This window comes from Agelaius phoeniceus, chromosome 25, assembly GCF_051311805.1.
Source record: "Agelaius phoeniceus isolate bAgePho1 chromosome 25, bAgePho1.hap1, whole genome shotgun sequence".
NCBI classification, from domain to species: domain Eukaryota; kingdom Metazoa; phylum Chordata; class Aves; order Passeriformes; family Icteridae; genus Agelaius; species Agelaius phoeniceus.
In genome coordinates this window covers 6103633-6130283 of record NC_135289.1, presented here as the reverse complement: position 1 = coordinate 6130283, position 26651 = coordinate 6103633, and the positions used below count along the sequence as shown (strand labels likewise).

At 50.5% G+C, this 26651-nt stretch overlaps 2 protein-coding genes across 3 annotated transcripts in view; both read right to left on the bottom strand.

Annotated features, from left to right (window-relative positions):
- The window catches only part of IPO9 (importin 9), a 41310-nt gene extending 36813 nt beyond the window's left edge, over window positions 1–4497 (bottom strand). Inside the window, exon 1 of the mRNA XM_054648916.2 lies at window positions 4341–4497. Within this exon, the coding sequence (XP_054504891.1) occupies window positions 4341–4491 (151 nt within the window). The 5' untranslated portion in view covers window positions 4492–4497. The remainder of the gene's footprint in view (window positions 1–4340) is intronic.
- A 7997-nt stretch (window positions 4498–12494) lies between these two features.
- KDM5B (lysine demethylase 5B) overlaps window positions 12495–26651 on the bottom strand; it is a 59991-nt gene continuing 45834 nt past the window's right edge. For both annotated transcript variants that reach the window (XM_054648555.2, XM_054648554.2), the window contains exons 19-27: window positions 26293–26648; window positions 24992–25130; window positions 22967–23146; window positions 21855–22013; window positions 18739–19224; window positions 16376–16487; window positions 14892–15046; window positions 13907–14233; window positions 12495–13359 (exon numbers count right to left, since the gene is read on the bottom strand). In XM_054648555.2, coding sequence (XP_054504530.1) covers window positions 13222–13359; window positions 13907–14233; window positions 14892–15046; window positions 16376–16487; window positions 18739–19224; window positions 21855–22013; window positions 22967–23146; window positions 24992–25130; window positions 26293–26648 — 2052 coding nt within the window. In that variant the 3' untranslated portion in view covers window positions 12495–13221. The remainder of the gene's footprint in view (window positions 13360–13906; window positions 14234–14891; window positions 15047–16375; window positions 16488–18738; window positions 19225–21854; window positions 22014–22966; window positions 23147–24991; window positions 25131–26292; window positions 26649–26651) is intronic.

Below are 26651 nucleotides of genomic sequence, written 5' to 3'. Positions count from 1 at the left end.
GTGTGTGCTGCCTTTCTGCTGCCCTGCTTGATCCCTGCAGGAGCAGCAGGCAGTAATGCATGCAGCACTGGCTGTGGAAGCACGAGGAATTTATGATGGCTTTGTTCTCTGTTCCCTCCTTAACGGTCCATTTGGCTCATTGGAGCATGACAGAGCAGTGATTGGGTATTTTCAGGGAACTCTCCACACAGACAATGGGATTTCTTTTCCCAAGGACAATAGTTAGGACCGCCCATAACTTTTTAGGGCATTATCTGGACTGGGTCCCCTTCCCCCAACACTACTCTGCTGCCCAACACTGACCAGCTACAGCTTATGTGTCTGCACTCACCACACCTTGTGGAATCATCTTGTAATTTGTGCCACCGATTCTCACTCTGGCCAGACTGAGCAGCACTATCAGCAACTTTGTCCCACCACTACTCACTCTGTTCCACACCATTTCCAGATGTGCTGAACAGCTCAGCTTCACCTGGGACTCCTGACCCTGCCAGTCAGGAGCTGTGGTCAGGAGCTCAGTTTCTGCAAAAAAACTTTTCAGCAAGTGAACTTTCTAAGAGCTTTGTGGGAGTCCCAGGACTCCTTCAAACAATTCTTCTGCCACAACAGCTTAATGTGCCTGTCTCTTCTCATTCCAGCTGCTGAATTTTAACCATAACAGACAGTGCAAAACCCACACCACTCCCCTGTACCAGCCCCTGCTGCTCTTCACCTTGGAGCCCTCACTTAAGGCTGTCCCACGTTTACCAGCTGAGTATTAAGCTGGTCCCTAATGGCAAGTTTTACAGCCCAGCAGTAATAGAATGTTTGAGTCCCTCTAAACTCTGGGAGATCCATTCTTTAGCACTGGTAAGTGGAACTGCTCCTACTCAGGCTCCAATCTGACGTGGATTCCCTGACGTGTCTCCTGTAGAGGCTCCTCAATGGTGCAAGTCAACATCAGCACAAGGAATTTGGCTCCTCTGCAGTCCTTTTGTACTGAATGCACCTTCCCAAGTCAGTCACTGGCTTTGAACACTTCTGAAACCTTTTCTGCTTCTGCAACATTTGAAAGCATTTTAAGTTTTTCTGACTTTAACTAGTTCTTCCTCAATCTCTTTTTGCCCTGCTTTGCTTTGTTTTGCATTAAAAGTGCCAACCCTTGTACTCTTTCCTATTCCTTCACTTCTACTTCAGCATCTTCATGCTGCTTAATGATACATTTTTTGGTCTTTTAAAGTACTTGTGACACACATGATCTACATTTCTCTACCTCAATAACATGGTGCTGGCACACACCAGATTCCTGCAGCTCCTCCTCTTGGTTTTTGCAAGCCTCTCCATACCAAAGACAGCACAGAAAGGGGAATGTAGCTTATTCTTCCCATGCTGCTGGACTAGTACAAGAAAGGAGCAATCAAAGGTGTGCAAAATAATTCCCTAAAAGACACCTTGGGAGGTTTCCAGACAAACCCCCATGATCAAAGCAGAATCTGCAGCATTAGATCAGGGTGCTCAGATTTTCCAGGCAGGTCTTGGAGATACTCAAAGATGGAAACAACACAGCTTTTACAGACAACCTGCTTAAAAATTCCTTATATCCAGTTGGAATCTCTTGTTTTGGGTTTGTGCTCATTTATCCCTCATCGTCTCCCACCTCTCAGTTCCTGACAATCTCCTCATAGTTACCAGAAGCTGCTGTCAGACCCATCCCCAAAACCCTCTTGCTTCCCCAGTGGAAAACCCCTCAACCCCAGCATCACCTCATGCAGTGAGTGCTGCAATTCCCCCACCCAACCCACGGCCCTTTGCTGAACTCAGTCCCCTCTGCTGCTGTGTCTCATCCTGGGGCTGGGAGCAAAAGGAAGGGAGCCCAGGAACCCCAGGTGTGGTGTAATGAGCACTGAGACTGCAGAGGGCTGATCCCTGCCCTGACCCTGCTCACACAGCCCCGTGCAGGTGGCTCAGGGCACACTGCTGGCCCTGTCCAGCTCAGCAGGCACTGCTGCTTCCTGGCCCTTTGTCCCTGGCTGCTCCCTGGCCAGGCAGTGCCTGACCCACATCCCAGCAGTGGCTTCTCCTGTCCCAGGAGCAGAACGTGCTGTCTGTCTGTCCTTGCTGAACTCCTCTGGCTCTGCTCCTGCAGGGCTCTCTGGAGAGCAGCCCTGCCCTCAGGACATCAACTGCCTCCCCTCCAGTTTGGTGTCACCTGCAAGCTGCTTGTGCAGGTGTCCTGCAGCCTCCTCCAGGTCACAGGGACAGATCCTGCACCAGACCTCAGAGTCCTGGCCCTACAACCACAGAGAATTATCGGGGACTTCAGGAGATTTGTAAAAGCATGACAAAATAGAAGGGTAGATGACTCCCTTCCTCTTACCATAACATCCACTAAATACAATTCTGCAATCCTGACCTCTCAAAGGCACCTCAGGGACATCCATTGCCTAGAACCCTCAGAAAACATTCTGGGAATCTGTCACCCAAACAGACTGTGGAAAGGTTCACACACTTTGGGGAGAAGCTGCCACTGAAGTAGTAGCTGTGAAGGCCAAGGTTCCATGGTCAGTGAAGCTCCCAGCACTTCCAGACTTGTGCTGCTGCAATGTCATCAAACCACTCCATGAAACTCAAAGAGCTGTGGGGGCAACTCACAGAATTCCTGGTAATGCCAGGAAGAGCTAAGCTGAGTGTGGTAGAAGCACTTTAAGGGAATGTACAACAACAAACATTTAATCAAACAATCTGTCTGCCTTCACTCCCAGAGCAGCAAAATCACAACACCACTCTTGACCCTGTCTCATCCTTACACCTTCCCTCCTTGCACCACAAACTGCCTCTGGTAACACTTCTGAGCTGAAGTTCAGGGGCAGAAAGTGTTCACAAAACACTTCAGAAAACACTTTCAGAATAGTGCAATCAGACTAAAGGGAAGGCAAAATTTCCAAGAGGGTCCACAAACAACCAGCCCATCAAGCTGCCAGGCCACAGGCAAAACTTCAGGCCTGGGGTAGCAGTGCTGCACTCTCCAGCTCCTGGCACAGCAGATCATCTGCAAATCTTCCCGTGGTTTCTACAAACTCCAGTGATTTGGGCTGAAGCAAAATAAAATGTTAGCATTAATAGGTTTTTAAATGTATCTTCCACACAGAAAAAGCAGCCAGTGCATGAACTAACCCAGTGCCACCATAAAAAGGCCAAAAGACGAATGGAATTATAAGAGACACTGCTTGAACTTGGGGTGTCTGCTCATTTAGAATCTCTCTTTCCAAAACCATAGGTCAGTTGCTATCCAGCTCCACTGTCCTGCTTGTCCTCAGCTTTCCAGACAAACAGTAGAGCTCTGTCACTGGAGTTTCACACTGGATGAGGGCACAGCTACATCCTGGCCACTCTCAACCTCAACCCCCCATGTAGAGATGACAGCCTGCAGGACATGGGCACGCACCAGGACACACATCCAGGGTGAAGGAGATCCCTGTGGGAGCAGGGCAGGGTCTACAGATGGAAGGGCTCTCCATGACCCTCATGTGACCAATCCTGGGGGCTCCAGCTGAGGCGGACCAAGGTACCCAGAACAGCCCAGCTGCTTCACCACCCCAGCCCTGCAGGGCCCACCCTGGTGAGCTCAGAGCACTCCTTGGTGCCCAGATCTCCCACAGCACCCCAGATCACCCAGGGCAGAGCCAGCCCGGCACCGAGCCCTGCGGCGGGCAGGGGCTGCTCCGGAGAGAGACGCGGAGCTGCGGGAGCGGGTCTAGCGAGGCCACAGAGATGATGAGGGGTCTGGAGCATCCCTCTGCTGAGCAGAGCCTCTGGAGCTGGGCTTTAGTCTAGAGCAGACTGAGAGGGAAATCTCAGCAATCCATACGAGAACCTCCACGGCGGGTGCCAAGAGGTTGGTGCCAGACTCTTCTCAGCAGTGCCCACCGACAGGACAAGGAGCAATGGCTATAAAGTAAACCACGAGAAGTTCTACCTCAACATGAGGAAGAACTTTACATTGAGGGAGGCAGAGCGCTGGAACAGCTCCCCAGGGAGGTCGCTCTGTGCAGACATTCCAAACCCACCGGGACGTGTCCCTGTGTCACCTGCTCCAGGTGACCCTGCCTGGGCAGGGGCTTGGCCTGAATGATCTCCAAAGGTCCCTTTCAGCCCCAACTGTTCTGTGATTCCGGCAGAGACATCGGGCACACACCGACAGCCGGCAGGAAACCAGCCGCAGCCGCCTGCTCCGGCCGGCTCCAGCGACGGGGCTGGAAGTGTCGGCCGAGGCCGAGGCGCAGCCATGAGGCGCCGGTACCGGGAATGGCTGTGGCGGCGGCCTGGGGTCCCCCCATCCCCTCAGCGCGGCCCTCACTCACCCTCCGTCACCTCCAGCACCTTCACCTGCTCCTCAGCAGCGGCTCGCACCGCCTGCACCGGGCACAGGATCCCCGTCAGCGTCTCCACCAGCGCCTCCTTCAGCCCCTGCGCCACCGGCCCGGCTCCGGGCCCGCCGCCACCTCCCGCCATCGCCGCCCCCTCCGCGGGCCGCGCGCGCCAAACGCACCGCGCGCCGGTGGGAGGGGCCGGGCCGGGCCCGCGCACAGCGCCCCCTGGCGGAGCGGCGGACCGGGGGCATGGCAGGGCAGGGAACGGCGGCGAGCTCGGGAGGGGCCGGGAATGCCGAGAGCCCGGCAGGAGGGGCCGGGAACGCCTGACCCGGGCAGGAGGGGGTGGGAATGGGGAGAGCCCGGCAGGAGGGACCGGGAATGGCCGACCCGGCAGGAGGCGCTGGGAACGCCTGACCCAGGCAGGAGGGACCGGGAATGTCGAGAGCTCGGGCAGGAGGGGCTGGGAACGCCTGACCCGGGTAGGAGGGGCAGGGAATGCCGAGAGCCGGGCAGGAGGGGCCGGCAATGGCTGACCCGGCAGGAGGGGGTGGGAATGGGGAGAGCCCGGGCAGGAGGGGCCGGGAATGGCTGACCCGGGCAGGAGGGGCTGGGGATGTCGAGAGCCCGGGCAGGAGGGGCCGGGAATGCCGGACCCGGCAGGAGGGGCAGGACGGGCTGCACAAGGGACCGTGCGGGGCCAGGGCAGCGCTCCCCTGGCACAAAGGTCCCGGCTGAGCCGAGGCCGGGCGGGGCTGTGCACGGTCAGAGCCCTCACGGCCCCCGAGGCAGCTCAGGAGAGCCCGAACGAAGGGGCTGGCAGGAGAACTCTCATTGCAGGAGAACTCTCATTGCAGGAGAACTCTCATTGCAGAGGAGCTCTCATTGCAGGAGAGCTTTCATTGCAGGAGAGCTTTCATTGCAGGAGAGCTTTCATTGCAGAGGAGCTCTCCTTGCACGGAACGAGGGACCTGCGGAAACCTGCCCAGAAAATGTAAGGAGCCTGCACACCCCATGGAGCGGACAGCAGGATCAATGTGCTGGAGCCAGGACTGCTGATTGATTGACTGATTGATTGATTGATTGATTGATTTCTCTCTCTCTCTCTTTAATTAATCTCCTCCTTTTTCTCTTCTCTTTCCTCCTAGCCCCCAATCCAATCCCCACTGCCATGGGTTTATAGAATAGATCAGGCATTAACAGAGCAATTTCTATTACAGGTGTGTGATTTACTAATAAAGCTTTGATTTTTTGTCGACTGATTTTTGTCCTTTTCCAGCAGGAGCATCCAGGACCCGTGGGTGTCCCCTCCCCTGTGAGGGTGGGATGCCACAGGGGGAGCAGGGACTGAGGCAGTGCCCAGGGTCCTGTGGAGCCCCCAGGGAGTCCAGTGACCCCCAGAGCAGGGACTGCCCCGGGGTGCAGGGACCAGGCACAGGGAGGAAACACCTCACAACCTCTTACCCAACACGTAGATGTGGTAAACAGCCAGTGTGAGCCTTGAGGAGCCCGCCTGTGTTCTCTGCAGCTGTTTATTTAGGAAGTATAAGCAATTTCACAAAGCATTACAAGTATTAAAAAGCAGTATTGCCTCATACAAAGTGGGTTTCTTACCTGGGGACGGTGATGGAATTTATGTTTTGGGATGGGGTAGCAACTCCCACACACTGGGAAAAACACTGTGAGGTTTTCTGTATCCAGTAATGGTTTGGTCACTAAGTCCCCAGGAGTGTGACAGCAATTTGTCTACAGCCACAGTTCAGTGCCAGGGATGAGCCTGGCAGCCACATTCAGAGAATCACAGAATCACTCAGATTGGAAAAGCCCCCCAGGATCATCCTTGTCACCAGCCCAGAGCACTGAGTGCTGTGTTCAGTCATCCCTTGGACACCTCCAGGCACAGGGACTCCAACAAAGCCCCTTGCAATGTTCCATCAGCCTCTGTCCAAGCAGCCCTGTGCTGCTGCAGATGCACTTTGCACTCAGACCACCCCACCCTGGGGGAACACCTCTTTCCACTGAGAGCCCTCAGCATCCCAGTCCATGGTGAGGGATGCTCTCCTTGCCCACAGCACCTCCTGTTTGAAAGCTCTGGGGTTTATCAAGTGAGCACCTGGTCACTCATTTGCTGCCCCCTGCAGAATTTGGGGTTCACTCTTGTTCTTGTGCAAATAACAAATGTTCAAGGCCAGGATGGGACTTGGAACAATCTGATCTAGTGGAGGTGTCCCTTCCAACAGCTCAGGGTGGAACAAGATGGGCTTTAAGGTCCCTTCCGACCCCAGCCAGTCTGGGATTCTGCAATTCTGCAATTCCAAACTTTTGCAACCTGGACTGAAGATTTTCTGTAAAAGCAGAAGGAGCAGCTTGAGATGCTACACAACCCCAAGCCTGGGTTCAGCTCCCTGCAGGCTCAGTGTCCTGCTGCCCCTCATCCTGCAGCCCCCTGCCAGCACACATCAGCACCAGAACCCAAGGGCAGAACCCACCTGCCCACACCAGCCCCCAGCCCCCCTGGAGTCCCCTCCTCACCCTCCCTGCCCGGTCTCCAGGCCTGGGCAGCTCCTGCAAGGGCAGCTTCACATCAGCCAAGAGAGCAGAGGGGACACCAAGTGCCTCTGGAAGCTCCTCTGCGCTCACCTGAGACACAGCCTGGGCAGCTGTGGTGAGAGCAATCAATTCCCACCTCACACCAACTTCCCAAGAATGAAGGCAGATTTCCTTCTGCAGAAGTTGGGCTGCTGGGCCCCATCTTTCCCCTCAGATAAACAGGAGCAGGGGCCATACCCCAGACAAGCCCTGCTCTCCCTGGCACAGCACAGACTGCACAGAGAGGCCACTCCCAACCAGAGGCACAGCCACAACCACACAGGCTGGGACTTTTGTAGCAAGAGAAGGGCACATTTCAGCCACACTGCTCCACCCAGACTGGGCCCTGCCCTGAGCAACCAGGGAGCTCCTGCCATTCCTCTGTCATTGCTGGCCCCAGAGAGGTCTCTGCAAGGGGAATGTTTGATTTTTCTCTCTTGTTCTTCCCAATCCAAAATGCTGCTTCTGCTGGAGGAATAAATACATATTTTTATGTGTGACTTCTGCAAGCTCAGGGTCATCACTCATCTCTGCACTGTCCCAGGATTTCAGCCTAATGGAAAACATAAGTGAGCTGCTGCTGCACCAAAATCAGTGAGGCAGGAGCTCCAGATCTCTTCTCCCAGGAAATAAGGGATAGGACAAGAAGCAGCAGCCTCAAATTCCTCCAGAGGAGGTTCAGGTTGGATATGAGGGAAAATTTCTTCCCAAAAGGGTGGTCAGGCCCTGGCACAGCTGCCCAGAGCAGTGGTGGAGTCACCACCCCTGAGAGTGTTCAAAATATGTGTGGATGTGGCACCTGGGGACAGGGTTTAGTGGTGAACATGGCAGAGCTGGGGGAATGGTTGGACTCGATGCTCTTGGAGGGATTTTCCAGCCCTGTTGAGTCTGTGGTTCTCTGATCCCATCACAGCAGGCTCTCAGTGCCAGCACCAGATCTGACACATCTCTGCAAGTATCTGTTAGGAAGGCACAAAAATGATCACAATGGCAACAATTTGCCTTACAAACACATTGCAAAAAAAGAGGATGAGGTTTAGTGAGAGGAGGGGTATCCCAGAGCAATGCCAGCCTAGCCCAGCTCCTTTTATGAAGTGATGCATAACCACCCTGAATGTGCCAACTCATCCTTCTGTATTTGTAGAAACTCCATTTATTTGAATCTTCCAGGCTTTTCCAGTTTGAATTCCCACCTGTTTGGGCACTGCACAGGCTCTTCACAGGTTTCTGCAGGGATCCCTCATCAAAGCCAGCACTCAGAGCTTGCTGATCAAATACTTCTGTCTCCAAGCTTAATCCCAGTGCTGTCATCCCTTCTTTGGGAGGACAATTCCCTCACCACAAAAAGACATTCTTGGTATGCAAAGGTGTTTTATGGTGAACTCTCTGTTTCTGCCTTTGCTGTTTCAGCTCAAAGCACAGCTCTGAGCTCCCCCCACAGACCCAACCCCAGAAGGCCCCACAGGAAGGTGGCATGGGACTACTGGAACCAGCAAAAAAACCCCAAGAAATATCAGGGCAGCACATGGAGCAGGGAAAGGATCAGCCTGGGTTAGAAGGTGCTAGCCCAGCCTCTCCCCTGCTTGGTTAAAATCTAAGTCCAGACAGTAACAAAAACATGAAGAGCCAAAATCCCAACAGACACCAAAGCAGCCCAAACACTTGACCCACACTCTCCAATATTGGTTTTATCTTCAATAAAGCCTGGATGATGGAGAGACTCTTCAAGTGAATTCCATGTGCTTTAGACAGGGGGCTGCTGCTTTTACTTTACATATTTAGAAGCTCAGCTCTCACAGATTTCAACAAACAAGCACACACACATAATTTTATATATATATAATATATATATATATAAATATATATATAAATCTGGCCCAGCATTATGGTTAAACAAACAGCTAAATTCCTTTAAAACACCACTGTAAGCAGTTTTTCAGAACTAGAAAAACTGAGGTGCACAAGGGGCCTTTGTGAAGCTGCACCTCTGAATTTAGGGTATGTCACTATTTCTTTTCAACAACCTTGCAGCAAAGATTCCTCTAAGCAAGTGGAATTTTGGACCTGGCAGTCTATCACATGATCACACAGGCTTTTCTTGTTGTCATAAAAGACAAAAATTTGTTTCTTCTACTCAAGGCCTTTGGGTAGAAAATATTTGTTCCTTCTATCCAAGGCCTTTTTGCAGGAAGCCCCTGATCCCAGTCTTGTCTGGCTCCACGAGCAGCTGAGTGTTGAACCTGCAGTTCCATTCTTCTCCTGTGGCTGCTTTATCTCCTTCTGCAGACAGACTTTCATCTCCATTGATGCTGTTGGTGAGGAGCTGTTTCCTCACAGGCTGAGGTGCTCACAGCCCCAAGGAGAGCTCTCAGTATGAGATTTGTTCCCTTCTAAATGAAATGTATTGCCATTTGTCAGGGCTGTACTTCAGCCACTCTCTCAGAGCAGCACACTCATTTCTGGATTCACACAAGAGCTGTCTCAGCTCCTTATGTTGCTGTGTGTGCATTCTAGAGATGATCCCTTCCTGAACCCTGTGTGACACGTGCAGTTGTGTCCTACAGACTATCTCCTGCAGCCAAAACATCCAACATTCCCATTTGTTGATGTTTTGTGTGCCCTGGCAGGGTCCTGGCAGCTGAACCCCTGCTGGAAGCCCCGATTCCCTGAGCTGCACTGCCCCTGGAGCAGCCCAAGCACTCAGCAAATGCTCCCCAATGTTGGTTTTATCTTCCATAAAGCCTGGGTATGGAGAGTCTTCGAGTGAATTCTGTGTTCTGTAAGGATAAGCTCATAGAATCACAGAATCCCAGGCTGGTTTGAGTTAGAGAGGACCTTAAAGCCCATTCTGTTCCACCCCCTGCCATGGCAGGGACACCTTCCACTAGCCCAGGTTGCTCCAAGCCCCATCCAGCCTGGCCTTGGACTCTTCCAGGGATCCAGGGGCAGCCACAGCTGCTCTGGGCACCCTGTGCCAGGGCCTCCCCACCCTCACAGGGAACAATTCCTTCCCAATATTCCATCTAACCCTGCCCTCTGGCAGTGGGACATTCCCCCTTGTCCTGTCCCTCCAGGCCCTTGTCCAGAGTCCCTCTCCAGCTCTCCTGGACCCCTTTGGGCACTGGAAGGGGCTCTAAGATCTCCCCAGAGCCTTCTCTTCTCCAGTGAACACCCCCAGCCCTACCAGCCTGGCCCCTTGGAGCACCTCTGCAGCACCTGAATAGGTGGAATCAAAGCCCTGAGCCTTCCTTGGGTGAGTCACAGGTGCTGTGTGAGCACCCTGGGCTGTTCTGATGCTCCTGGAACACAACACAGGAACATCCCATGGACTAAAGGTGGCACAACAGGTACAATCTCAGGGTCTGGGCACACAGTACAGGCAGGATTTAAACCTGAGTTTTCAGCTTGAAATCCACAGGTAGGGTTACTTAATTTCATTTTTGTCCTGTTTTATGATTAAACGAATGTAGAAGCCATAAACTATTCTTATTAAATAAAGAATTAGGATCTGAGCAATCCAGGGAAGTTTGATGTATTTGGTTGCTACATTAGAAAAATAAATAAAATAAAGAAAAGTAGCAGAATGAGGTGAGAGAGACCTGTTTCCTGTTCTGGCTTTGCCTTTGGAAATCTGGGGTGCACAAAAGGAGGGGTGAAAGGGGCAGCTCATCCTCCCAGACTCTGAGCATGTTCTGCCCTCATCACCCTCCCTGAGGATGAGGAATGTGCAAAGGGCACACAGCAGAGCCCATCCCAAAATGAACAAATCTCTCTTGTTTTGTTTAACAGAACTCAAACCCCAGTTTCACCAAGTCTGAGCATCCACATGGGGATGAAACTCAAGGGCAGGGTCTGTGGCATGGCAGGCACTGTCACCTCTTCCAGCCTCCCCCCTGTCCAGGGGCCACAGCTCCAGCAGGAAATGAGACACCAATCCTGCAGCAGTCCTGGGCTGCAGGCACAGCCACCCAAAGACTGGGGGCTCCATTTCTTGAAAAAATTCAAGCAACAACGTGGTCATTTCCAAAAAGTTGCACTCCAATTCTACTCAGTCAATAATCCTGATAAGAAATGCTGCTGTTGGGACTCCAGAAGTCTCCTCTGACCCCCCGAGTCTCCAAACTGACAATAGCTGGTCCGGTATGGAATCACCATGCTGAACTTAACTGCATCCCATTTCCTCTGGCACTTTTTGATAAACAGCCATTTCTTCAATGGAAAGAAATAAAGGGGACACAGAGAAACATCTGTAATGATTCAGCTGCATCAGACACTGTGCCAGCTCCATTTCCAGCTCCAGTTTGTCTGTCTGTCCCCTCTGAAAGGAAGTTATTAGAGAGCAGTGTTTTTCCCCAGCATTGCACAAAGATTCTTCCAAGCAAAAAGAGGAAAAAACCCCCAATTTCTCATCCTTTTGGTATTTAAATAAAAAGGACCAGTTATACCATGGAAGCATAGACACAACTCCTATACAGAGGCTCAAGGCTCTCCCTTACCCCAGCACCTTCAGACAGATCACTTGAGCCAGGCTGAAGAAAATTTTTAATTTTTGACTCTTTTAACAGTCAAAAATTAAAAATTTTAAAATTTTTATCTCAGAAGGAGAAAAAATAATAATAATAAAAAAAAACCTAACCAAATCCCTGTGGGACCAAATTCCTGCACAGTTCTGATCCCACCCACAGACCCTCCCTGTCACCATCAGCCACAGATGCTCCAAGGCTCTGCCCTACCCCAGTGACTCTGTGCACTTCTGTCCAAGGGAAAAGAGGTAAAACCAGCAGGGAAAAAACTTACCAGCAAATTCCTCCTGGTGATGAGGGGAGGGAACACCAAGCCCACCACGGTTCTGCTGAGGAGAAGCTGTCCTGGAGAGAGTGCTCTGCCTGGGACAAACATCTCCAGCCCTCCTGTCTCCCTGGGCTGCAGCAGTTCCACCTCTGGCAGGCCTTGGAGCCACATCCCTGCCATGGGGCCCTTTCCAGCTGTGTCCTGCAGCAGTGGCTGCTCTCCAAGGGATTTTGGGGGCAGCCCCATGTGGGAAGTGCCCTGTGGGCCTGAACACCCAAAGCTGTGCTGCTCAGAGCCCCAGGCTCCTCTGGCAGCCACACCTGCAGTGCCCCAGCTACAGGCCCTGAACAGCCTTTGGGAGAAGCATAAATCTCCTTATTCCTCAGGCTTCTGGGCTAAATGCAGGTGGGAGCAGCTGAAGGGATCCACCCAGAGGCAGAGCAGAGCTTGCTGTGGCCACCAGCCTGGGTGGTGAGGGAAGGTCTCTGCTTTCCTGCAGCTGGGCAGGGCTGGCAGGAGAAGCTGCCCCACACCTGAACCCTCCATTCCCCTCCCACGTCCCAAATTGTGCCTTCAATTCTTCACACATTCAACCTGCAAATAATTTCAGCTTTGGAAAAGCTTTGCACCTCCTTCCAAACCTGAACAGACAAGAATCACCACAACTTCTGCATTGCTTCTTTGGAAGGTGATTATTTCTTGGCTAAGAGAACCCAGCGATGCAGTGTGGATTCAGAGGGAAATAAAACTGCATTTCAAACTCTCTAAAAACACCAACATTTAATTTTATAACATAACCAGGGGTTTATTCCACAATATAAACTGCAACATTTGATACAAGCTACCCAAAAAAGGAGAAAGCCAAAATACAGCTGTGGCAATTACTTTACAGATTTTTTTTTTCCTGTCTTCTACATCACAGGGCCCTCAGTGACACTAGGATCTAACATTTGCTGTCTGTACATCAACCAATGCTAGAAGCAACACGCTGTTCAGTTGTCATTCCAGTCACTGAAACCAGACATAGAAGTTATTGCTCAGATAAATAAACCTAGTCTACGAAAAACGAAGTGGAAAAAAACTAAAGTCTCCAAAGAGTTAACAGAGTAAACAGGGATTTCCTCAAAAGAGGATTATTGGAAAATTCATGGTGCAGGGGTTTTTTTTTGTTTGTTTTTGCACCCAAACCAAGCTGAATTAAATACGTCGGTAAATCCCAGAGGTAACTGAATGCTGTACAATAAAGGTGCATTTGTCAAATGCCTTCCCAATCGGTGGAAACCCCTGCAAACAGTCAGCATCTCAAACCTCAACAACCACAAACAGATCAAGGGAAAATACAAAAGTGTCAAAAATTGTTCTGAGTTCTGGAAAATGATCCCATAAGGATAGAAGTAGCACCATTTGCAATCTGGTTCTTAAACCAGCCCCTGTGGCTTAACTGGAAAACTGGGAACCTTCTTTACTCGAGTCCTGAAGGGTTTCTGGGGTTTCACTTGCGGCCCTGGGCATCCTTGCCGGCGCAGCTGGCACAGATGTAATCCTCCTTCTCTGCCATCTCGGGGGAGATGCCCACACACACCTGGTGGAACCACTGGTTGCAGCTGCCGTCACACTGGACCCAGTCGACCTGGTGAAGAGCAGACACAGGGGTCAGAGCAGGGCCAGCCCAAGTGTCCCACACTCCTGGGTCATCCTGGGACTCCTGGTCTGTGAGAATTGTCTGATCCACAGCTGGCTGGTGCTGGATATTCACTGTGTTCCCTGCTCTCCTGGGCTGTGGGCAGGGCACACCCTTCCTTATCTCCCCACTGCTTTCCCACCTATCAGAGACTCAACATCCCTCTTCTCCATTTCCAGCGTGGATGGGCCTGAGCAGAGCCCCAGGCACTGCCCCCATGACAGAGCCCATCCACACCTGGATCCCAAGAGCAGCCAGGACACAGTGTCTGCACGGCCCCACCTGCTCCCTCCCATGGTGTGCAGATGTTCTGATGCCACATGGCTGCCCCATGGTAGGTGGGGTCAGTCCTGCCCATCCCAGCTGCACAGGCACCAGCCCTGGGTTAGCCAGGGCCTCTCACCCCCCTCCTGAACAGCTTTTCTGCAGTCCCAGGGCAGCTCCCTGTCCCAGATCCCAGCACTGGGAACACCATGGTGGGTCTGCCCCTCCTGACCTCATCCCCCTCGGGCTGGAGGCAGTTCACAGCTGGGCAGATGGCATCCTCATCCTCGGAGTCCTCCTGCTCTGAGAAGGACGTGTCTGAGGGCAGCAGGTGGCTGTCACTGGAACGCTGCAGCTCCAGGAGCCGCTCCCGCTCTCGCTCCAGTTTGTTACTGCACAGATCCTTTGAGTGACTCAGTTTCAGTTTCTTCTTTTTGGGTGTTCTCATCTTTTTTACTCTCGCTCTCTTCTCACCACAGAAGGTCTCTCTCTCGAAACGCCGCTTCAGTTTTCTCTCCATGTAACTAATGCCGTCCTTCTTCCCTCGGCAACACTCGTTCTGTGGGAAGGACATTTGGCAAGGTTGGAAGTGTGCAGCTAACACCCATTATCCTGTTATTTCAGACCCTGATTCTAGGAATAGGTTTAAGTACAAGTGCAGTGTTTGATACTGCAGCATTTTCAGTAGCATGAGATGTGTAAGAGGAGCCAGGGGCAGGGTCAGGCACCAGGGATGGAACTCAGAGAGAAAACCACCCTCATTTCCTGCCTCTGAGCCCACAGCTTCCACAGCAGCTCCCTTGGAAAGCCTCAACACAGGACAAGAGTCAAGTGTTCAAGGCCAGGATGAGACTTGGAACAATCTGATCTAGTGGAAAGTGCCCTGGCCCATGGCAAGGGGTGGAACAAAATGAACTTTAAGGTCCCTTCCAATCCAAGCCAGTCTGGGATTCTGCAATTCTATGAAATCAGGACAGATGTATGTAAAGTACAGAGACTGACCATAAACCCATATCTAAATTTCAAAAATATATTAGGCCACAAATTCAATTCAATATTTTGTAACTAATTTATTACCGACTTCTTGACTCCTTTTGCACAAGGAAAACGTATTTTCATGGAAGTGCAGCCACACACACAAAGCCCAGTAAAGCCCAAGGGTTGAGGCAGAGCCTTCCCCAGGGTGCCCCAGCTCAGTGCTGCTGTTGGACACTTGCCTTGTCACCTGTGGCTGTGCTGGGTGACCTCTGCTCTGGCTGCAGGGCTGGGCTCTGCTTGGTGAACAGGGCCTGATAGAGCTCCTGGATCTCAGGCAGAGAAACCTGCAGCAGCTGGGCTTCCATCATCAGCTCATCCAGCTCGGTGCTAACCACTAGTGTGAAACACAAGGAGACACAGCAGGAATTCTTCAGTGACAACAACTGCACAGATAATGAAAAATCTCTGGTATCACAACAAAAAATGCTGAAAGACTTTAAATCTGCAGCTGCATGAGTTAGTTCTTATCTGCTCCCTCTCGACTGCTCATTTTTAACAGTAGGGTTAAAAGGAAAGACAAAGGCTTGCACAGAAGCTCCTGCACTGTGGCTTGGCACCCTGCCATGCTCCCATTCCCTGCTGTTCAAGGATAAGGCATTGCCATCATTCCTGGCAAATTCTCCTGCTTTGGGAGCTGCAGGAGTGTGACAATCCCCTCACTACCTAACAAGTGGGTAACATGAACAAACTGAGTGAGGTCTGTACAGGGAGCCACGAGAGGAGAGGAAGGAAGGCTGAGGATAAGCCTGATGACAAAGTCCTGCTCCATGGTCACTGCCCACTGCTGCTACTGGCTCCAAGCTCCAAAGCTCATGCAGGGCTCTGAAACAGTCCTGGCCAGGGAGGCAAAAATCTTTGTATAAATAACAGCTTATTAATGCACTACAACTCAAATATGAAAAATAAACCTGATGACACAAAGAACTGCCTTGTTTGATGTGAACTGTAACATTCCACCATTCCATTTTCTAGCACTGGTATGGACTGAGCTGCACAGACATGAAGGTAAGTCTAGACTTGTGTCCCTGGAGCATTATGCATGAGGAGGGAAGAAATGATAAATAATTTCTGTCACAGTCATAAAATGATGCAATTCACAGCTTGTCTGTTAGTCCAACCCACTGAGTCTGAGGTGAGGATGGTCCAGAGCCTGTGCTGAGCAGAGCAGCCCATGAGGGCTGGGGCAGCTCCAGTCCCTGACAGCTGGACAGTTGTGCTGCAGCAAAGCTCACATGGACTCGTGTCCTGTGCATTCAGTATCCCATGGCCTCCAGCACCACATCCCTGCTGTTCCCATCCACCTCCTGCACTTCCAGTGGCCCCTCCTCCTTCCTTCCCCCTTCTGCAGCTCGGCCAGGGCACAGCCTGGGGGAGCTGTTCTGGTGGGAAGGGGCCAGCTCTCCTGATTCCTCATCCCATTGTGCCACACCTTTTCATCACACATGGGAAATTTCTATCCTCAAGCAATGCACCCCTCTGCCAAAGCTGAACACTGAGCTCCAAATTTGCTGAGGAGATGGAGAAACAACCACCAGGTCTATGCAGTCACAGACCTGCTCAGCCATTTCCTGGGGACCAGGACACCCTCCCTGCCCCACCAAACACAGGGGAAAAAAGGAAGGGGCAGGGGGAAACCTCCCAAATCAAAGTGAAGATTACAAACCATGAAGTGGGATGCAGTGCTGTCCTGTAGAGAATGGAGAATGCAAATACATGGTTCTGTTATCCCAGTCATGAGGCATGGAGAATGACATTGCCCCAATTGTCTGTGACACCTAGAAAACAAAACACATAGTTTCACTAAACATGGAGTTTGAAATGCAGAATAACTGTGATAGGATCAACACTTGTTTCTCTTACAGCTACTGAAATCTTGTATCTGGTCCAAAAGGCTGCAGGGACACGCCAACAGCAAATCCTGCACCTCCTGATACTGCCAGGGGCATCTCACAGGAACCTTCCACAACACCCTCAGCCTCACTAACCCAAGTGCCTGGGCCCCTTGCAGAATAAGGCTCTCTTCAATCCCCACTGCTGCTCTCAAGGGAATTTTTCAAACTCACCCACATTCCTCACTTTGGCCTGTGTCAAAGCAGCCCAACTCCAGTGGTTACTGAAGAGCTTCTTGTGTGGAAGTGGGTGCTGGATTAGCCCAGATGACAGGGAGAACAGAACTGGGACAGGACAGGACAGGACAGCCATGGTGAGACACTGGATTCACCAGAAAACCACCTCAAATCCATGGAGACTGAAGTTTCAGCTCACACCTGCCCCGAGGAGCACTGGGGCCTGGCTCAGGAGGGTCCCCAGCTCAGGCACACTGAGGGACCCAGGCAGGGGCACCTGCTCAGAGGCTCTTCCACTGAGCTTCCCAGGGACCTGTGACTTGGGAAATGTCATCACAAGGACCTGGACAAGCTCAGCCAGAAACCCCCTGATTTGGAAGGTTTACTGACTTATGGTCCAGACCCTCAGAAATGATTACACTGCTCTGGGTGGGAGGAACCTCACAGCTCCATGCTGAGCTAAGACTATCAGGCAAATAAAATGAAACTGTTTCAATTTCTGGCCGCAACATCAACTTCTGTTTCCAAAATCTTGGCCAGCTCTTTTCAGCTACACTAGCTGACCTAGTAAAATGATACTTTAAGACCTAAATTACCAGAAAAAAACGTCTTAAATACCTAGAGATATTTTAATATCTTGACTTGCCTGTTTGAAAAATTTGGTCCACTAGCCACTGGCACAGCTGGGTGAATGAGAAGCAGCTGCAAGACCCTGTCAGGTGTGGCATGCTTTGTGTTTTAACATAAGTGAACACGAAAACAGAAACACAGCCTAACTGTAGCTGGACTGGACTAACTAATCTAAGGTGTTTCAAAACGTAAAACCAACAGAGTACATTCCATTTTGGGGAGTTTCATGTCCTTCATACAGCACAGAACTTTGATTTCTGCTATTCTTCTGCATTTGTTATTCTCAGGAAAATTCTTTACCTCCTTTCCTTCTTTATGTGGGCTTTTTGCTGAAGGAGCTTCACTGAAAAAAAACAAACTCCCTCACTACCCCACCTGAAACAGCTGCTGTGGCCAAAGCCAGCAATATGAGCAGGATATTCAGTTTGGGAGGTCTAGAGGAAGTGAGGAGAGCCAGCAAAGGATGAAGACACTTTGTTGAAAACAACTTTGCCTGAGAGCCAAGCTGGTAATGCACAGGACAGTTTGTGCCTCTATCAGTAATTCTCAACACTTATTTGAATACTTGTAGAAGCAGAATATAAAGACCAACTGAATAGTATGTGTGACAGTGTTCACAGGGATCTTAGGATGAGGGAAGAGATGAGGATCTGACTCCATGTTTCAGAAGGCTTGATTTATTATTTTTTCATATATATTATATTAAAACTATACTAAAAGAATAGAAGAAAGGATTTCATCAGAAGGCTGGTTAAGAATAGAAAAAAAAGGAATGAATAACAAGGCTTGTGTCTTGGACAGAGAGTCCGAGCCAGCTGACTGTGATTGGCCATTAATTAGAAACAACCCCATGAGACCAATCCCAGATGCACCTGTTGCAATCCACAGCAGCAGATAACCATTGTTTGCATTTTGTTCCTGAGGCCTCTCAGCTTCTCAGGAGAAAAAATCCTAAGGAAAGGATTTCTCAGAAAATATCATGGCTACAAGTATGCACTCCAGAAACAATAACTCAGCAGCTCTGTCATTAGCGGTGCCACAGCAGAACACAAGAGCTAGAAGAGGACAGGGGAAAAACAGGCTCTTTGGGAGGAATTGTTCCTGGACTCTAGCAGAAAGGAGCACGAAGCTGCTGCTGGGGCACACACACATCCTGGCTGAGGGGCACAGCAGGACCCAGCTCCTGCCAGCTGTAAAGCAGGAACAAACCCTCTGCCTTGTGGGGATTTGTAGGGAGCTACAGCAGACCCAAACCCAAAGCAGCGTCACTCTCTGTCCTCACTGACCCCGTGCTGCCAGCGCCAGACACCCATCCCCGGCCCAGCCTCACCTTGTTTGTCTCCGGCAGCTGTCCCGCTGAGCCTTGCCACCTGCTGTACAGTAATCCTGAGCCAACTTTGTCCTGGATGCGTTTGAGATTCCCTGAATACAACATTTGTTGTGCTCTGTGCTGCCAGTTCACAGTTCTCTCGATCATGTAGCGCAGGGCGTCCCCCTCGGGCAGCCGCACGCGGATGCGCTGCAGGGACGCCAGCAGCGGCAGGATCTTCTCCAGCGGCGGCTTCTCGGAGCGCCGGCACTGCGGGCACAGCCACACGCGCGGCCCCGGCGCCGTGCCCGGCACGGGCACGCAGCCCGTGTGGAAGAAGCCCCTGCAGAGCTCACACTGGATCATGGGAGCAGCCGGCTCCTTCTGGCACAGACACACCTTGAGCTCGGCGTCCTCCTCGCTCGACAGCACCTTCAGCTCGTTGGCTGCTCGCAGGGCACGCAGCGCCTCCATCTCCCTCAGCCGCGCCTCTCCCAGCGTGGCCATCTGAAAGGGAGGCAAAGGAAGGCTGTGGAAACCCAGGGCACCACAGGAATATTTCTCTGGCCCCGAGGGGAGCGTGGCAGCTTGAACTGCTGCTAGTAAAGTCCAAAGTAAAGAAGCAAAAAGGGCCTTTGCATCAGATCTATAGATATTTAATTCAGCCTCGTGGTGAGACATTCAGGTCCCAGCCACACATCCATTTCAGGTCCAGCCTTCTCCCCTCCGGGGGCTGACCTTGGTCTCAGGCAGTATAAAGGTGAGGGGCAATCAGGGAAATGGGAAGGAGTGGCTCAGGAACACCTATGTTCAGACATAGGAACAGGGGAAGGAGCCAATGGGGTGTAACTAAGGAGATGCCCCCCCAGGGCCTCCACAATGGAGCGCTGACTTTGACCCTCATCCATGGAGAAAGTTTCCTAGACTCCAGGATAGACTAGAATCCCCTAAAGTGTGAAATAGATTATAGAGAGTAGTGTAGGTGTATCACTTGATGAGAAATTTAGGGTTTTGGGATTTTTAGTATGTTGTGGATGGAAGTAAGATGGAGGGCACAGGGTGTCCTCCTGGGTTTCTTCTTCCTGCTTCTTCATCCTTCTTCTCCATGGGTTTGGGTGGCATTTTGTAATTGGGCAGAAAAGTCCACATTGTGGGCTCTGTGGAATCAGCTATTGGGTTAAAAGGGAAAATAATCTAGGTGTCAGCTCTTAATTGGATAGTTTAGTTTTAAAACACCTTGGAACAAGAGATTGTTGGACATTTTGTGCCTTCTAAAGAAAAGCTGCAGAACTCACACTAGTGAGACTGTTTTAGTGATAAGAAATAATGAACACCTGAGTCCAAACATTAACTACTGTCTCAAGTGCCTTCAATCCAGAGCCAGAGAAGCTGACAACCAGTACCCCGGCAACTGGGACCCCAACAGATGGCATCTCCAAGGGAGCACTGCCTGTTACAAACAGGGTGCCCCCTGCTCCATCATCCTGCAGACACACCAGTCTCCAGGGCTTTAAATGGTAGAATGAAGCAAGGATAGGGATGTGCAGTGACAGCAAATGGGATTGGAGGGGCAGCACTCGGGATGTGCAGTGGTGTGACTTCAATTCCCTACCATTTTCTCATGAGGCCCTGAGAGAAAAGGCTTAACCCTTTGTAAAAAAATAGCTCCTAACCCCTTCTCTCTTCCAAGCTTTTGTGTTTTGTAATACAAAAACATGGTCTGCCTTCAAGCAGCTGAAATCCTGAAGAAGTGCAAGTTTGGATTGCGGACACTGCTCTGGGAATGTGTCTCTCAACTGTCTGACTCTGGATACTCAGAAAAGCTTCCTGGGCAGTTTCCACAAATGCAAATGTACCTCTCACCCTCATTTTGTACATGCTGAGCAGTGCTCAGGGCCATGCCCTGACCTACAAACTTGCTCTGGGGATTGTGAACAGCAGACAAAGTTCAGGTGTACCCTGGATGTGCTGTTTACCCTCTCTGCAAAAGCTCATGATCCTTTTTTCAGGAATCTTTAGCACTAACTCCTATAAAGATAGCAATATATAAGCTGTTCAGACCATATAAGCTGCAACTAATTAATTCTATGCATTTTATAATGTATATAAACACACTGAGGAGGGCTTATAGATATATACAAAGTGGTTATTTCTCACACCATAGCTTTCAGGCATAATTCCTGGACTAAAATCAGCTCTGGAAAAGTTAGACAGCTGTGTCCATCCTGGGCAGACATGGGACAGGGACACAGCACATTCTGATGTGCACACTGGTGCTCCTCTGGGTTGGGAGCTTGGGAAGGTTCTGGTTCCCCTCGTGTGTCAGAAGCAAACCCTGCCACACTGAATGACCTCTCCCTCCCCTGGGGGTCCCCTGGGTCTCCTTGGCCAGGGGTCCTGGAGTCACCAAGGGCTGAGTGTGACCCAGGTCCCAGCCTGTCCCCACAGGGCCACAACAGGGACACCACTGCAGCTCTGGGGCTCAGACAAGAGAGGCCAACACCAAAGCACTGAAAGTATGAGTTTCAAGTAATTGCCACAGGTTAAAACTTAAATGTCCCACATTAAATGACATTCAAACCCCACCCCATGAGCCCCTACTGCATCTCACGAGCCACAGGACTTCATTACCTGGCCCAGGCGGAGGCTCTGCACTAGGTCTGCTGGAATGAAGCCCTTCCTCACCAGCAACTGAGTCTGGTCCACCCAGAGCAATGTTTCAGTGACTCCATAACTCATGAGGTTTTCTTTAATTATTTAGAATGTTTGTTTTAATTATAAATGGTGCTGGATTATTGTGTTCTTTGAAAGGATCAGACTTGGCCAAACCCTATCCCATTTTTAATAAGGTTTAGGTATGGTAGGGGAAAACAGATCTCCATTTTTTGTTTTGCTCAGCTACAGTCACTGCCTAGCAAACTGTGAGGCTGCCTAATGCACAAAGCAACAGATGATGTTTCCACTGAAAGCAATTTTGGGAAGTCTGAAGCAAACACAGCAAAGTGCAGTTCCAGAAATCCTGCAGAGCAGCACAGCAAAAACAGGGTGGAAGCCACACTCCTGCACAGGAGGCAAACAGAAACAAGGGTTCAAGGAACTCAGAAGAAATTCCAGTTAGGAGAGATCTGAGCACTTACTGCAGATGCAGTGTCCTTGCTTTCAGAGAGTGCCCGCTCCAGGTCGCTCAGCGTCTCCAGTTTAGTGCTTTTCTTCTTGCCACTTGGCACTGGCTCCTTCAGCTTCTTCTGCTTCCTCTTCAGACTGAGCATCCCAATGTCACACCAGGGACACAACACCTGAGGCACAGAACAGCAGTGTCCCACATGCAGCAGTGTTACACCTGCACTGCTCCTAACAGACCTTCCTGCCTGGATGCAGCCACAGGCAACTGCTGAGAACTACAGCAGTTCCTGCAGTTATTCCATCAACATCTGAGGGATTAGGATGAGGTTATCTGGAAGGTAGGGAGAGCTGGGAAGTTGGAACTTCAGTTTTGTAAAATGCCCAGACCCAAACAACCCTTGTGTTTCACCCAGACTGCTGGGAGAGAGGGGGGGGAGAGAGAGAGAGAGAGAGAGAGGAAGAGAGAGACAAAATGCTGAACAGCCTCCATGGGACTGAAACTGCAAACCCTGGGAAAGAGCAGAGATTCCAGGGGCTGCCCTACATTCCTGTCTGTCCCAACAGGAGGGGGCTCAGAGGGCCTCAGTGCTGGGCAGAGTGTACATTGCTCATAGACTGCAGGTGTGACACAGCCACAGCTCCAGAGGGGCAGCAAACTCAGCCCCAGTCTCATCCTGGCACACCTGAACCTGAGGAGGATGGAGCAGGTAGGAACCTGCTCACCTGCAGCTCGGCCTGATGCACTGGAGTTAATCCAGTGCCACAGATTTGTCACTATTCCCATATTCATATGGAAAATGTTAGACACTGGCACTGCTTGCTCTTGTTAGCCACTGATTAAGAAGAACAGAGAAAACATAGCTAAATCTTAAGCATTTTAGAAGTTAAAAACTAATATTAGAGCTATAGGTCACTAACAAAAGTTCCTATTAAACCAGTTTGTGTAATCCTAAAGCAATTCTGCAAATAAGAATTTACAACCGAATTGGAGATGTCGGACTTATTCTCTGCATAGCATGACTATATTAAATATTTAATATTTACTTAATATTTACTGCTCCCTCCTGGGCACACACTGAGTCCCTGCACCATGCACGACTGAGCTGATCCCCATGCAGGCTCTCACCTCCAGAAGGGAATATGGAGAGTTCTCACACAGGAACGTGTTTGCTGCACACTCCTTCCACGCCTGCACTTCAGCCACCAGGGCCTCCAGCCTGGGCAGGTGGTCCAGGTGCACTGGGAGGGACCGGCCCCTCGTGACGAGCTCCACCAGCGTGTCCAGCACGGGCACACGGCCCCCAGCCTGCCAGGGGGAATGAGGAGATGCTGGATGCACCCAGCACACAGCACCCAGCACTGCCCAAGTCACAGCAGTCACTCAAGGAATTCAGGGCAGAGCTTGTAAAAGTGAATTTAATGCTCTGACAGCTCAGTGACCTGCACTATCAGTCCAACATTTGTGCTGCTTGTGCATTTAGTCATTGACCATCAGACAAAACTAACAACACATTTGGGGCCTGGGAAGCAAGGCTCCAAATAATACACAAGGCCCCAAAGAATACACTTGCCAAGTGACCCTTTAAAAAGAAAATAGAACAAAATCAAAGACTGACAACAATATAAGTAGTCTCGCAGTCTCACACTGCATTCATAGCAGAAAATCAAAATAATTCTGAAATCGTAAAACTATAGATTTATATTATCATTGAGAGAAGATCTCCAAGATCAATTTCAGCAATTAACCCAGCATTGCCAAAGCCACCACTTCTCCCCAAGTGTCACATCTACATACCTTTTAAATCCCTCCAGGGATGGTGACTCTACCCTGGGCAGGCTGTGCCAGGGCCTGACCACTCCTTTCAGTGAAGAAACTTTCCCCAACATCCAACCTGAACCTCCCCAGGTGCAACTTGAGGCAGTTTCCTCTCATCCTGTCCCTTGTTCCCTGGGAGGAAACTCTTGATTCCCTGGCTCCAGCCTCTTTTCAGGTACTGCAGGGAGCTCCAGCACCAGAAGACAAGCTTAACCCAGGCTGTGCCAGGCCAAGAGTGAGAACCACCCCCAGTATCCCATGTGCCAGTCAGGAGAAAGCTCCAACCATTGCCTTGGCACCCCACACCTCAGGCAATGCAGGTACCACACACCCAGAGGTAAAGCAGCACAGGAGTAATTCCAGAGGCAATTTCTAGAACAGGCAGTTGATGTAGAACTGGAGAACTATTCACCAAAACAACCCCAACACCTCTAGCAACTTCAAAGTCCTAATGGCAAGAACTTCCTGCAAGTCACAGTGATTGCAGGTGTTTAACAAAACCTTCACAGAACCAAAGCAGAAATTCTTGGTGCAGACAGAACTAGTTTTCCATGTTCAGGAGGCAGGATTTCAGAGTCCAGACCAAGAGATTAGCAAATACCAAGGAAAAAAAAATCACTCAAATTCTTTCAAGACAGCCCTCAAATGGAAGTTAGTATTACATGAATTTTATTCCTTAAAAATATTTAAATCCAAGAAAATTAGTTTTTTAAATAAGAGCTCAAAATAAATTTTTATTGAAAGCCGAATTTAGGCCAGACAGGCCTGAAAATACCCCTAAGTTAAATTAGAGCTCACTTTATAGAAAAAAAAAAAAGAGGATAAATGAAAATATTTGGCAATTTATACCAAAATGTGAAATCAGGGCTATCCCAGTGCCACCCTGCTCTGATTTGGGCAGTCCCACTGTCCCCTGGCTGGCTTGAGCACTTGCAAGGCTGAGCCAGGAACTATTTCTGTATCACCACTCTGTATCTCAGTGTAGCACAAAAACGTGATTAACAAGCAGTTGTTACTGAGCAACTCAGAAAAAGTGACCTTTTGGTGAAGCTCCATAATGCAGTAACTTTTTAACTTTAGATTATTGCTAATAGCTATTTTATAGATTTTATTGCAGGCAGTTAGTTGCAAAGGTGAAGGAATACAGACCAGAAACAGAAGCAAGAATCAGGGCAGTGGGTGTAGCTGCTCCATGGCTGAGGTAACCAATGATGTCCCAGACTGGGAGCTCAGAGTCAGAGCAACACCAGAGCCCAGGAGCACACATGGGGTGTGGGGTGGCTCTGGTGACATGAGCAGGGTCACTGTCCCTGCCCAGCAGCCAGGCTCACGTACCTGCAGAGCCTCCACCTCCTGCAGCCAGTCCTTGGCCTTCTGCACTGCATCCTTCAGTGCTGCTCCATTTGGGAGGTAGGCTGGGATCTCCTCCAGCTCCTTCACTGCTGCTGCCAGGCTGCTCAGGGACTGCCGGGGCCTGGGGGAGCACAACAGCCCAGATGGGAGATGCTGCTTACAGGGGGGCTCTTCCACTCACCTGGGTTGTTAAAATCAGAGGGCCACACCAACTGAAGATGTTACCTATGATGTTCAGTACTGGCTGCACCCAGCAGAGCTGGGGTGTCAGGAGCAGGGGGGGGTTTAGAAATATCTGTTTGCTTATTCTAGCCTCCTACTAGAAATATTCTCACATTTGGACGTAAAGATGATGTTCCTTTTATTAACTTTTGGATGACAAACACTCACCAGACCCCAGACCAGCACCAGCTGAGAGATTCTGCATTAGAAAGTTAAAACCCTGAAATGGGCTTTTCTATATTTCCTGGTTTGATTCTGAGGTTTTAGAGAGGTACAAACACAACACAGCTCCCTATCAAATGTTGAACCCAACCTTAGTCAGTAATGTGCTATATGAAGTTGTCTTAAAACACTGTGTGTGGTTTAGTAGTGGGTAAGAAATGTTCCAATACTTCAAGTATAACAAAATTAAAAAAAGAAAGGAATCTTGAGGGAAGAAACCTGGCACATAAGTTTGTGCCACGTTCCTAATTTTAAGTACACTGTCCTCTCCCCTGTTTTACTTTATAAATCAGAAGGTAAAAACCACAAGAAAATTTTTCTTAGTAAGGATGTATTTGGCTTATTTCCTTCTTCCCTGCACCAATTAATCTGGAAAAATCTCCTCCTTGTTAGTTAGAAACAGCCCTACATGGACTCTATGGACTACAAAGTTTTACCTGCTGGTGGTACCTATCTGAGCTTGATCTGAACACGTGCTCTCCAACCTGAAACTGGGGAGGGGAGAAGGTGGAAAAGAAGGAAGAGGTACCTTAAACCCCCTTCCTGAGTGTCCTGCTTTGATAAGTTTTTTCGGCATTGTGGTAGCGTCAAACCATGACACTGTGGCACAAGGAGAATTTACACAAGATGGTTGAGCAACACAAACACTGCAAAGCAACCCTGACACCTGAAACTGCTTCATCCCTCATCCCCCTCCTCCAGCCCTGCCCCTTCTGGCTGGCACAAGCTTTGCCTTCATCAAACTGGATGAACAAAGGGGAGCCCCTCCAGGAGTCAGGGCACTTCCATCTGAAACAACTCATGGAACTACAAAATGCAACACTGAGATTTAGCTCTACCTGGCCTTTATCAGGTTCCTGGCTTTGTCATCCCAGTGCTCGGACACGGTGAGGAGCTCCTGCAGCTTGGCCATGGCCTTCTCCACTGCCGGGTAGGGCGCGAGCCCCACGCCGGAGTCGATGAGGCGCCTCATGTCGTCCAGGGTGAGGGAGCTGTGCTCGGAGCAGGCCAGCTGCACGTCCTCCAGCCAGCGTGCCTGCTCCAGCCGCGCCCGCAGCTCCGGCAGCTGCGGCAGCTCCACGTCGAAGTCAAAGCTGACGTCCAGCAGCTCCTGCAGCTCCGCAGCGCTGGGCATCTCTTCGGAAAGGAGCTTTTGGCTTTGCTGCTGGAAAGCTTCCACACGGTCAAGGAGATCCTG